The 14,277-nt window shown below is 36.5% G+C and overlaps 1 protein-coding gene across 1 annotated transcript; it reads left to right on the top strand.

Annotated features, from left to right (window-relative positions):
- Positions 1–2,812: 2,812 nt before the first annotated feature.
- On the top strand, positions 2,813–13,901 carry LOC121408162 (matrix metalloproteinase-19-like). The gene is made up of 8 exons (XM_041599509.1): positions 2,813–3,469; positions 4,576–4,652; positions 7,520–7,794; positions 8,309–8,533; positions 9,616–9,861; positions 10,888–11,001; positions 11,723–11,887; positions 12,687–13,901. Exons 1-8 carry the CDS (start codon positions 3,032–3,034, stop codon positions 13,058–13,060), a joined length of 1,914 nt encoding a protein of 637 aa, XP_041455443.1. The 5' UTR covers positions 2,813–3,031; the 3' UTR covers positions 13,061–13,901.
- Positions 13,902–14,277: the final 376 nt, after the last annotated feature.

Raw genomic sequence — 14,277 nt, 5'->3', positions numbered from 1 at the left:
AGGACTGATTTTAGGAATTCATGAAGAGCATACATTTCACCAAATCAACTAATGCGAACGTTAGCAAGGACAGGAAGTGTTTTATATTAAGACCTTGAAATAGGGCAATCACTTTAAGTAGTCGTGAAAAAGAAGCAAATGTCACTACATGAAATAATAACTCGAATTGCGAGGAAATATATTTGGTGTACAGTATATTGATTTGAAAACGGGAGGTTTTAGTACAACAGGATTATATATCTCGTTAAACAGTCTATGCGAGCACCAGGAGCAATGAAGACTTAGGCCCTGAGCAAAATAATGTTTCATAAAGTTATGAAAAATGTTTCTTATGTAATATAACATCATTATAATATAACATAACATCTATAATGAACATAATTTCTTCTTTCCCCACTATGTTTCTTTTCCTTTCTCCCTCTTTTTCTCCTTTTCCCCGTTTTTTTTTGGCCAGCAGAAGGGGGGGGGCACGTGCCCCCTCATGCCCCCTGTAGTTACGCCACTGGCTTAATCAAATAGTTTAAAATGTATTCAAAATTACCTTTGCTGAATATGTGTCCGACCATTATAATGATAACAACAGATCAAAGGTAGTTGTTAATATCAAATTATTGATTAAAAGTACCAGAACTGTGGTTCATTTCGATCATTTTCTTGGTCTAAAACAAGTTTTTTTTTGGTTATTTTGACCAACATTATTGTTCTGATCTACTACATTTCACTTAAAGCGTTTGGCTGTTTTATGCAGAAGTTTTGTATTTTGTTATTTTTAGTGTTTTTTTACAGATGTAAAATAAACGAACGAAGACTTGATTTGTGACAAAAGGGTGAAGCAGTAATTTGCATAAACGTTTTGGGAGAAGTACCGTTGTGTTTCTATTTTCAAGCCACAGCTCCCTAAATAAGTTTGTAATAATTTTGTCACTATGCCACTGATTTCATGAGCCGTATTTTATAGTTGACAAAATATGAGCGGAAAGAAACTGGTGGTCTAACGTAACTTCCTTTTGACAGTTGCCATAGCAACGAACCGGAAACGAAGATGCAATAATGAGTGATTATAACAGGAATTTGAAAATGAAGTGCCATCATTTTAAAGGAGAGTTACAATTACCTGAGAAATTTTCATTAAACTTTCATCAAATAATATATCTCAATTAATTTTAAAATCGTTAATACAGTGTAATCAATTTATTTGTATTACATGTCAAATATTTTTTTTTATTTAATTATTATTTGAGAATGCTACTGACACGGTATCCTGTGGTAGGTGCCTAGGCCTACACACTGTGATCTCTATAACCACATTTTGATGAAACACAGCCTAAGTTCGATTCATGAAAAAATCATCTTTATTCAATTTTGTCTTGGATTGATCATCATTCTACTTTTTATTTTTCTCTTTTCTATAGGCGTATACTATCACGACTAGTACTTCACGACTCCTTTTAAATAGATACAAAGATATAGAAATAGATTTTATTGAAAACAACATGTCTAGCAGTACAAACTGAAATGAACATGAATTACAAATCAAAAGATTACAAGACATTAAACAATAAAGAGTACAACATGTTGGGCATTAAGGGGTCATGCCGCAGCGCACTTGAGAAAGAACTTGAAAAAGGAGAGGGGAAGAAAAAATAGAGTATCAAGGCACCCCATAAGGGGTACCTTGGGAAATTGGTTATAAAAAATTAATTGACAATTATTAATTGAAATTGTGGTAATTTTCATCTTTCTCTACCTCTCTCTCTCTCCTTATCATTTTCTGTCTTCAATCCTTATTTCTATCCATTCCATTTTTCATCTCCAACCTCTCCTCCAAATTTCCTTCATTTTCCCATACCATTCCCATCGTGGTCGACTGATCGTCGTTAGCAGGGGAGACGTACACGGTCAGGAGGTTGATCCTATTGGTCATCAAAGGTCAGAATAAGGTACAATCAAGAGCACTTTGTATATATGCATTCAGCTAACCTGAAATATATGCAGACTTCCCTTAAAAAACAAACCTTCCCATCCAAACAAAAATATAACCATGATGATTTTACTCCAGCTTGGTCACGTCATGTTTTTATTCATGCCGAATCCCATCTTAATATTGCCTCATGTACTCAATATCACAATTACAGGCCTTGCAAACCTTTTAATTCGCCTTGAAGTGAGAAACTTGTTATTTAGTAGAATATAATTTGCCAGTTTCTTGTTTGGCAATAATTAGTAAGCCCATCAAATGCTCCTTTCATTTGACATCTTAATCAAACAAACTGAAGGGAATGAAATTCGTCGAAGGAATGACGAGGAAATGAGGTGGATTATGAGAAGAAAAGAAGCAATTAAGGTTGGATTAACAATGGTAGAATTAACTTAAAAAAGGGATAGGTAAAGACCTCGAGAACAAAACAAATTATCTGAAAAGTTGGAGGGAGAGAGAGCGGGGGGGGGGGTTGAGGGGGAGGTAGAGAGAGAGGGGGGAGGGGAGTGAAATAAAGAGAGAAAGGGGTGAGAGGCGTGGAGGGGCTGCACTCTCCCTATTGCCCCCCCTCCCCCCAAAACTTGAATAAACACCTGCAGCTGTAACAAGAGAGTAAAAGTGATCACGTATTTTCTATCGTTATGAGCACGCACCTCTGACAAAATAAAGAAACCCAAAGGTGGATGGATAATTAAGGTTAAGAAAAACAATTAAAGAGGACGAGGGTCACACAAATTGGTGGAGGTCAGATGATGATAATTACTCTAAACTAAAATTGACAAGGTTGTTCCAATTATTTAGACATAACTATCAAATCTCTGAACACAGTTTGGAGGAAGCACGCAAATTTGACTCGACAAGCTCACTCAGTTGGTGCTTTCCGATGAGCCTGCATTTCAGTGGTGTCAAGTTATGACAGGGGAACCATAACGTTTTATCAGAGGGTCTACTGCTGTTATCCGATATGAGAGCCACTTGTTAAAGTTAGGGCTGTACATATGGATCGATTGAAAATCCGTTCGATGAAATAGCGGTGAAGGAGTTAGGAAAAAAATGTCTGATTTTGAAAGGGGTGATCCTTGGAAGGTTTTGCAGACATTCTGCATATTGTTTGTTTTATTATCACTTACATCACCGATATATTCAGCTAGCGTCCAGGTGCAGTCTAGCACCCATGTTGTGCATACCCATTCGACTCACGTCATTTCGGGAACGGGAACCACGGGGAATAATGAAGTCGGGAATACGGAACAAAATGGTCAGGATAGTAATGTTGTTTCGAGACAAACCCATGAAGTATCTATTTCGAGAACGTCGGTCGGGACAAGTGGAAACGTGGAGATACATACTTCGGGAACAAGCGGGAATACCGAGGATTCGGTTAGCACATTGTTTCGATATGAACTGATTGATTTAGCGGGAATAGTACGAGGCGTACACAATCCCGGTCGGAAGTTTCACAGAGCCGTCGGGAGGAAAATATCACACATGGTAAGAATTGCATCTCTTTCACTTACAAATTTATACAAGACCTTCCTACGGTGAGATACATGTATAGTCAATATAAAGAATTGCAAATCTCTGGCACTGAGTGTTTAAAAATTGTTATGTTAGATCTAGGCCTGGATATACCCAGGCGCGGATCCAGGGGGCGGTTGGGGGCACAGGGGGCACGCCCCCCCCCTCTTTGAGAAGCAAAATAAAACATTGTTATGTAAAAATGTCATTAAAACAGAGGTGAAGACTTTTTGGCTTGTCAAAATTTTCCTCCGAAATATTCCCCCCCCCCTAGAAAATCCTGGATCCGCCCCTGGATATACCTGATAACGACTCAAATTCAAGTACAGCTTGTGTAATGTTTCAAATTACAAGACAATATCGTTTAAGAGAATAATGACGATTTCATAACAAAGTTACAAAATCAAACTATTTACCACCCCAATAAAGAAATGAGAACAAGAAAGAACTTAAATAAAAACAAACTAGGAAATCATAATTATTATCAAAATAATGAATAATATAATTGTATTTTTTTTCCTGGTTCCGATATATCTATCTTTCTATCTATATGTCACTCAAGAAATCAGTCAATCTTTAAGTCTCTATCTCTCAATATCAACCTACGTATACCTACCCAACCCATATAACTATATGCTATTTTAGTTAATATTTGTTTTGTGCCACTATATATACTCCCACACTTCCTCTTGTTTCCATATCAGAAAAAAAAGAGAGAAAGGAAAAAAATCACTCTCTACGATATAGTTCACGAACCTCATTAAAGTATGTTTTAGGGTAATACAAGGGAGATCTGATGACGAATACTATTCAAGTCCAATGAAATCACGTTTATCAATAATCGTGGTAATGCTGTGAATTGATGGAATTTCAAATGTGGATTTACGTCAGTCATTTAAAGTTTCAAATTTCCAATCTTATTTCCACAGATTGATACGAAGTACAATTCCCCCAAATCTAACATAGGGGTGCGAAAAAAAAGAAGAATATATTTATACAGAAGGTAGGATTATGTTTCATGTTTGTAAAAAAAAAGGAAATAGTGTTCTTACACTATTTCATTTGTTTCTCATTTGCAGGCTTTTCTTGAAAAGTACGGATACCTTATACCAAGGGGTTTGGCACATACCTGGAGGGCTGAAAGGAATGCACTCACGTGAGTATTTATGGCTGTTATGAGATGGATGGCCTGTTAATGACGATGATGATGATAGTAGTAGTAGTAGTAGTAGTAGTAGTAGTAGTAGTAGTAGAGGTATAATAGCAGTATTAGAAATAGCAATATCAACAACAAGAATAACATCGAGAACAAGAACAACAACAAGAATACTACTACTACTACTACTACTACTACTACTACTACTACTACTATACTACTACTACTACTACTAGTAATGATAATGATAACGATAATGATGATGATAATAATAATAAAATAATAATAATAACAATAATAACAATAGTAATAATGATGATAATAATCATAACAACAACAATACGGTTGTATCAAACCAAACTGAAAATCTTAATTTGAATGTTTACAATCTAAGGTTAATGCACTATATTTGGTTCGCTATTATACACGGATTCCAGTCATGCCCATGGCATGCGACAATTAATATCTTAGAGGAAAGGAACCCTGTTATTATCTGTCACTATTCATAGGTCATTGCGATGTGAATCATAGTTGATCATGATCTGTTATTATCAGGCGGTTCCTGCATACATTCAACTCTTCAAGGGATACTCTAGGTTGAAAATAAAATGACTTGAACAGATAAAGAATTATAAGATTTAACAAAACACTGAAAATTTCATCAAAATCGGACATGGAACTACAAAGTTATGACATTTTGAAGATTTGCATTATTTCGATGAAACAGCTCTATGATTGTCTTTATGAATACCTAATGATAATTGATGCTGTGTCTCATCCCCCCTTTTTTTATATTTTATTACATGATATCCTGTTTATTCAAATTTTGTCCTCCAAGAATGAAAAAAAAAATAGATTGACAAATAATTTAATACATTAGATGTTGAATTCCGCAACTTATTTTATTATATGGTAGACATACATACAATCATGAAAATATTGAATTTATATGATTTCATATAATATGATCACAAATAGATAAATGGAGACATCCTATTCATGACGACGTGCAGAAAATAACAGCGTTCTCAAAATATTGCTAAACGTATTCAACCAATAAGATTTTGATGAAATTTTCAGCAGTTTGTTCAATTTACTCTTTTTATTTAGATATAATTATTTTCAGCCCAGACTACCCATTTAAACTGGTCATTTGCATGGAGCGCGGGGTTGCGGGGGGGGGGGGCAGGGACAACATCTTCAATGATTTCTCAAGTAGAAAAATAAAAGGGGACATAAAGGGGAGGGGAAAGCGGGGGAGGAGAATAGAGAAAAGCATAAAAAATCTGAGTCGTGAAAATCTGCATTAATATTATTAAAATAGAGAATAATATTTGTCACGTTTATTATCACAATGCTCTGGCACTGCCATGCACTATCAACGTGCATGCACACTGAATTAAAGGTGAACCAATTCCAAAAGGCTCAATTGTAGACCATTTTGGGACAATCTCTAAAGAGCACTTTGATCACATAGAAATATGGATAGCCTCATGATCATGATGATTGGTTCAGTATGAAAGAAACTATTATATTTTCAATGAAACTATACAAATCAAAAGTAACAACATAAATTGTTTGATTAGTAAAAGATAATGATGTAAAGACTGCGGTCCATCTTTGAATGATTTATAGGAATAAAAGACAATAATGAAAAAGTGATATTAATGAGGATGAATAATGAGGTTATATCATGATGATAAGGACGATAATGATAATTACAATTGAAAATGGATGTTCCAAATATCTATAATCATAATTTCGATTTGCATTTCAATTTGAATTCCAATGATTATTAACCATCATTTTAGCAGCAATGAGCCCTGAAATCTTTGACGAATCCACACAGCCCTACCCCGGCCAACAACCTTCCTTTACAAACCGAATGTCGTCACGTACTCCCATGCACTTTGTATGATACTGCTCTTAAAATCAACAAATCATGAATACTCTGGTCATAAACTGTTTGACCTGATGTCGCATTTAGTTGTGAATAATGCTAAGGTCACAAATACCTTTACGAACACCGTACGAACGATATCGTACCAATGCATTGCCTGCTTCATTTCACCCACATCTATGTACCAGTTTGGTCATACTCTGATATTATGGATATAAATCGTTAGTACGGCGATCGTAGAGGTGTTTGTGACCAACTGTGACGTACAGATCTTCAAATCTATCCAATCATGAAACATTTCAGTTCAGCGAATTTCTTGTGCATGCTTTAGAAAGCACCAATGACCTACTTTTGACTGAAATGATGATTTTTAATTTCCCCAGTTATCATGGTTAGTGTGATTACATACCGGTTATTAGATCTAATATCAACTTCATCTAATCTATAGTAGGTCCATGATCTGATTCAAGTTTTGCTCTTTGTATTTTTATAAATCATTGACAAGTTTCCAATTTGGCAACACCTTTCGTCCTTCCTCTTTGCAAATATATTAAGGAATCCGGGTCATGATAAATGATTTTATTTAGGATTCCTTTCGAATTGATTTGATAGCATAGTCCTATGCTGCAGGAGGGGTGGGGGTACTCCCTAAAAATCTTGAAAAGCTACTCTTTTTATTAAAAATTTCAGCAGAATTTGCACCATTCCCCCTTTTTTCGTTAAAATAATATTTCTTTTTTTGATAGCCTTTCATAAGCGAGAGAACGATGTACCGAATGCAACTTAGAATTACCATTTTCTTGATTTCTTTGCAAAGGTAAACAATGATAATTCAAGGGAAACAATAATATAAAGAGTTGGAATGATATTGCCAGTGTAGCTTTAGAAATGACAGATCTGTGTATCTTTATGCGTGTACTTCTTTTTAAAATAATCAATATCTTTTTTTATTCCATTTTGTTTTCAGTACTTTTCAGAAATTTGTAGGAATAAATCAAACTGGTGAGATGGATGACACCACACAGATGATAATGGACTCCAGTAGATGCGGGGTCGAGGACATGCTGGGGTCATCGCGCATGGGCAGTATGAATAAACTTCAGACCAATACCACAAGCAAGTTTATCCACGTGCTCGAGAATGAAGCGGTTGACGATGTCGATCAGGGTATTACGTATCAACATGTGATTGTAAAGGGATGGCGTTCATTCAGACATCGATTTAGGAGATACAATATTCAAGGTATATATCAACATAAACTTGGTACTAGTATGTATAGGCCTACTGTATAGCCCTACCAGACGCCATGGCAACGTAAAATTATACCTCATCCGGATGTTTTCTAATGCAATGCAGTGACACACATCCCCTAACCCCCAACAGAAAAAGATACAATAAAAGAAAGACAATTAAAACGTACTAAACCAAAAGAGATAAATGAATGAATATTAGATTTTAATTGAAAATGAAATTGAAAATTAAAAATTCTAAGGCAAACTTTGAAATATGCCCTTTCTTAAATCGAATGTATCTGTAAGCACCCCTATCATCACCATTATGATCCCCACCACCACCACATAACACAACCACTAGGCCTACCATCGCTACCACCACAACCGCTACCACCACATTTGCAATCATCACTGCCTTCATTTCCTTATCAATACCATCCATCATCACTTCCATCGTCCTCGTCATCAGTTGCAACAGCAGCAGTACAGACCTATAACAAATCAACCTTTCTCCCACTATCAAGGTTCTGAATGGAAGAAGACCAACATCACATACCACTTCAAAAATTTCAGTCCCGATCTCACCGAGGCCCAGATCCGTGATGCCGTGGGACGAGCCTTCCAGATCTGGGCTGGTGTTACCCCACTGACCTTCAGTGAAACAATGGATCCCAGTGCCGCCGACATCATCATCAGGTTCGCAACGGGTGTCCATGGTGATGGCGCTCTTTCTGCTTTCGATGGGCCAGGTAAATTGGTTATTTTGAAGTAAAAGAAGCATCAATAATTATAGTGGTGGACGTAAATCAGCGTATGTCAAAAACTTATTTCAGTCACCATATTCTCCACTTTTCACACTAAAGTTCTAATAATATTTATTGAAACATTTTGAATTGATAATAAATAGTACGGCTGTCCATTAACTATCAAGACCAGTCAAATATAAAAGGCTTGGTCTATACTCCAATTCATACCTGTAGTAAATTTAGTTGTGACATGGTTCGAAATTTATTTCTTCTAAATATGAACAATTACCTCCATACCATTAACCCCATCAAAATTGGCAAAACTTTGTTCACTATAGCTCTCTTAGTCGACTTAGGTCTATCTGCGAATTCATCTAATCATTGTCATTATCGGATCTGTCGAAAGGGACAGTGGTCCATGGTCATCACTTCTTTTCTTCGGGGGGGGGGTCACTGCTATTTTAGTTGGATATCATGTTCGCTAACAAAATTGCATTTGTTTTTCACGGCCGGGCGGTGAATGCGCCTACAGTGAAGAAGAATATCACAATTACAAAATCAGTAAAATAGATATACTTTTAATATTTCAGACATGGTACCTGTGATCGAAGGATGATTACAATCTTCAGGTGAAAGGTCAAATTTGAAGGTCCAAGTACGAGTATGGTGTCCAACATGTATTCCTCTATTCAACTTCTCAAAACGTAGTTGGATCGGCTGTTTTTGCAACGCAACGAAGAACGAATTCAAGAACACATCAAATGTATTGAAAATGCCCTTTAAATGACAACGAACAGCTGGGAGGTCTTTGTCGAAATTGGTGAACCAGAAGATCAGTTTCGTTTTAAGTTTCGGAGCTGACAAAAAAATGCAAATATGTCGATTGTTTAGAGTCGAGTCCAGTTCATAACTGCTGCATTTATTGTACCAATTTTTGACAAAGAATTCCTGGTTGCTCATTGTCATGAAATGCATTTTACAATACTTTTTCTATGTTCTTGAAAGCGTTCTGCTTCGCGGTACAAGAACTCCTTAGTGTTGATCAGCGACCTCCTAAATCTTTATATCTTTTTCAAACCAAACAGGGGGTACCCTCGCTCACGCCTTCTTTCCCGAGAACGGCGACCTCCACTTCGACGACGACGAGACATTCAGCGTGGGCACCGAGCAGGATACAAACCTCTTTATTGTAGCGGCCCATGAGATCGGTCACAGTCTCGGATTGGAACATTCCAGTGACATGGGGGCATTGATGTACCCCTGGTATTTAGGATACCAATCTGATTATACCCTCTCTCAGGATGATATCGACGGTATTCAACAGATTTATGGTATGTATTAAAATGGTAAGGATATATATACCAGAGGGGTAATAGTAAGGGGGCATATCTTCACCCCTCGTAGCTGCATGGTCTACCAGTCTGATCATGCCATCACTCATGGTGATGAAGATGATATTCAACAAATTTGTGATAATGTATTACCATGATTACAGAATGGTATGGATGTGGTGGTGGTGTTGGTATCAAGAAGGGACGTTGATGTACCCCGATGTCTGGGCTACCCTTCCAATATTACCGCCAGTGATCTTAACAATATCGAACATGGATATATTGTCGGCACGCGGGATGGAATCGTTCCTCTTCTACATTTTGCGTTGGTACCTTCTTTGGTAACTTTCCCTTAACATTATTTGAATTTCGAAGGGAATTTTTATTTTCTTTTTTTTCTCTTTTTCTTATAACTTTGCCCTTTTTGTGCCAACTGAAAATGACGTGGGGCAAATTATATCAAAGAACATACTAATATTTTTGATAAATTCATTTATTTGTTTCTTTACCTTTCATAATGTTTATAGGTCTGACTAACTTTCAATGAACCGATCTTACAATCCCTCCATATCGTAATGAACTATTTAAACTTAGAAACCGCTTGGTAACAATCTGTCACAAACCGGTAAACAACAGATTTGTATCGCTCCAAATTATTTCCTACTGTTCCATATGGATGATAACGGGATTAACTTCTATCATTGTCCAACATAGCTAATTGCAAAACAATTACATCGAACTAACACACAAGCAATCCGAATATGATAGTACAATCAATCTAATTATAGGACTTGCATCTTCTCGGTGCCACTGTGCATTCAGGGAGTCATTTTGGTGTAATATATTTAGCTGACATTGTCTCGAATAGATTTGTTTAATAAAGTTTTTCCTATCACCTTTGCCATTATGTCTTCTCATTTAATATCAAAGGTTTTTTTTATTACCAGAATTTTAATTTCATTTTTTTTTCATTAGATTCTTTATGAGGGTAACTTTTCTATCTTTTCATATTCTTCTTCATTTAAGGTAAGCCCTCTTTAAAGCGAGAGGAGATGGAATTGGATGCTGCCCCCACTAACCCGCCGAACCCCAATCTTCCCGATGCATGCAACTCCACGTGGGATGCTGCAACTTATTACCGTAAGTAAGCGAAAACTAACTCCCGCTTGCAATAACTTTAAATGGGGGAGGGGGGCGGTTTGTTGGTTTAGTTTGTTTTTTCACGATTTAAAAAATGTAAGCAAGTTGTACATCACGTGATCAAATAATTATATACAATAATTAAATTTCATAATTAATGTAGTACAAAAACAAACTTGATATCCTACAGTTTAATCTGTCATATCACCCAAACGAATTTTTCAGTATTTACAAAACGCACACTTGCTCAAATGTTTCCCGACGTAGTAACAGGTAATCGAACTGATTGTATGGCTCTTCCTCTTTGATACCGTAAATGATTATTTGGGCTAGTATTATTTTGTTTGATTCGTGCAATCATTGGTGTGATGATAACAATAGAGGGGTACAAAACGGCGCAATAAATTGTGTGGGGGAAATTTCTTAAAAGGAGCGAGAGATTGAAAAATGTTGATTATTTAAAATTAAAAGATTTAAGATTAAAATCTCATTTAAAAAAATAGATTTTTGCATAATGTTAAACAGATAAAATTTAACCCATTTTCTTTTTTTTTAATCTTTTCTCCCTTTCTTTGGCCTTGAAGGCGGAACTTTTATGTGGGCCAGCCCATCCCTCGCTCCCATCTATGCACTAGTGCGTGTAATGTTCTACTCCGAACAATCCAATATATATGCAAGCCATGTTTGGAAAGTAACAAAAAAAGATCATATTATCTTTCAGCTTCAGACGATGTCGTGTATGCTTTCAAGGGACGATATCTCTGGGCAATCGCTGACAACGGCATACTCCCTGGCTACCCAAAGAAAACCAATCTGGTATTTAAAGAAGCGCCATCTCTTGTTCATGCCGTGCTCTCTATTGGAAATCGATTGTACATGTTTAGAGGTAGGAAATTAAGAAAACATATTATGACCAGGATACTAGATCCATGAAACCTATGTCATTCCTGGCTTTTGGCAATTAAAGTGAAGAATGATTTAATGACCTATCAAGAAGATCATCCTGAAGATAGTTGAAACCCGGTAAACAAAATACGTCTCGCATGGGATGAATTTGAGGGAAAAGGGTATATATACCGTAATTATACATTATAATATTATGAGAAGGGATGCTAGAGAGAAAATGCTTAATAATATACATAGATATGATAAAATAGGTCTGATTTTTTCGATGCCTTAAATCATTTTTAAATTCAGTGATTTGAGCGAATATCATGCAAGATGTTCAAAAAGAGAAATAATTGTGATGTTAAAGAGACATCTTAATGGTTTAGAGAAAAGATATGGAAACTAATTATTGGGTGTCACTATCCCTGCAAATATACACCGATGGGATAAGTGGAAGGAATGAAACGATTTAAGGTTTTTGGATATTTTTAAAAATTGTGAAGTGACCTTGTAATTATTTATGTGTTCTTAATTCATAATAAATTTAAACAAATAAGTGATTAGCAAATAAAACTGGTGAAACACCTTCATCGAATCAAAACCCACTTTCATCTAAAATGTTTTGAAAGATTGTTCGGGCCTTCAGATCATGGTGGATGATCAGAATGAAAATATAAAAAAAAAACATTTCTTTTTGGCGTAAAACTATCGGGGTTAGATGTGAAATTCCTGTTTCATTAGCAGAACCAACGACATTTAAAACTGAAACTTGTATTTTTTTTCATTGAAATGAACAGGTCGCAAAATGTGGCGGTTCGTGGACAAGGAACTCGACGTGGGATTTCCGAAACGCACTCCCGCGGGACTACCATCGGGTCCCAATGCGGGATTCCGATGGGGCGGGAACGGGAAACTATACCTCTTCAAAGGGTATCGATTCTACGAGTTTGACGAGTCGACACTCACTGTGGGCCCTCCCCAAACTATCCGGCGACAGTGGCCCGATGTTCCCGTTAAAATAGACGCGGCATTTCAATGGAAGAACGGACGCACGTACTTTTTCAAGGGAGATGATTTTTGGCGGTACAATGATTCCAAGATGAAAGTATCGAACGGGTATCCGGCTTCCAAAGCAAAGTATTGGCTGGGATGTGAGAGCCAACCGATGTGAATGCATCCATTAATACCTTACTCAGACTCTTTACATTGATTCATACTCCCATTGATTTATTTTTTTAAATGTATGAATACGATTCGCCGCCTTTTGGATCTCACAACGGCTTACCCGATTACCAACTCAGTGTCAGTGATGCAGGATTCGGAGAAGAGACAGCCTGAGCGGGAACCACGCTAATTATGTTGCAGGCTTTCAAGAAAAGCCTGACTCAAAATCGAGCGATGGTATGGTATTGATAATAAAATAACAGTTTTGATCTGGAGTCGGTTTCGTTGTCGTGACAGCGGGTTTTGGCTTCCACGACACGACGGACTCAAGCACGTCCCCCATGACAAAGAGAAACCAAGAGGTCTCTGTCGACAATATTGGTGAAACAAAACAACAGTTTCAACCTAGACTTGACCTGGCATATTCGCAATTTTTCGTCAGCTCCGAAATTTAGGACGAAACTGGTTTTCCGTTTCACTAATTTTAGTCAAAGTCCTCCCTGCTGTCCTTTGTCATTTTGATTGGCGTTTTCAAAACATTTCCTGTGTTCTTGAATCCATCCCTGTTGCAGTCACGAAAACTCTCTATTGTAATGGGTGTCATCAGCTACAAAAATGCAATGATAGTTTTATAGAACGCATTATGATTGGTTTAAAAGAGTATTATAATTATAATCACCATTTTTGTTAATAAAATATTTATAAAGTTTCACTAATAAAGATATTACCGTTTGCTATTCATTATTCTTTTGTCTGTCCACAAATGCGTGTATGATAATGGAAATACTGATGACTCTTAGAAATAAAAAAAATCAAGTGTATAAAAGGGACCATCCCAACAATGAAATATTAAATTTTCGGATTTTAATATTTGATACTTTTTGTCTCGCCTGCATAGCAGAGCGAAACTATATTGGCGCTGCTTTTCCGACGGCGGCGGCGTCGTCAACATTGAAATCTTAATCAAGGTTAAGTTTTTGAAATGTCATCATGACTTAGAAAGTATATGGACCTAGCTCATGAAACTTAGACATAAGAGTAATCTATATTACTAAACATCCTGCCTGAGTTTACGGTCACATGACCAAGGTCAAAGGTCATTTAGGGTCAATGAACTTAGACCATGTTGGGGGAATAAATATCGAAATCTTAACCAAAGTTAAGCTTATGAAATGTCGTCATAACTTAGTATATAGACCTAGTTCGTGAAACTTAACATTATGA

This window comes from Lytechinus variegatus, chromosome 2, assembly GCF_018143015.1.
Source record: "Lytechinus variegatus isolate NC3 chromosome 2, Lvar_3.0, whole genome shotgun sequence".
NCBI classification, from domain to species: domain Eukaryota; kingdom Metazoa; phylum Echinodermata; class Echinoidea; order Temnopleuroida; family Toxopneustidae; genus Lytechinus; species Lytechinus variegatus.
The sequence above is the reverse complement of the archived record's forward strand: the minus strand, read 5'-3'. Positions and strand labels throughout refer to the sequence as shown.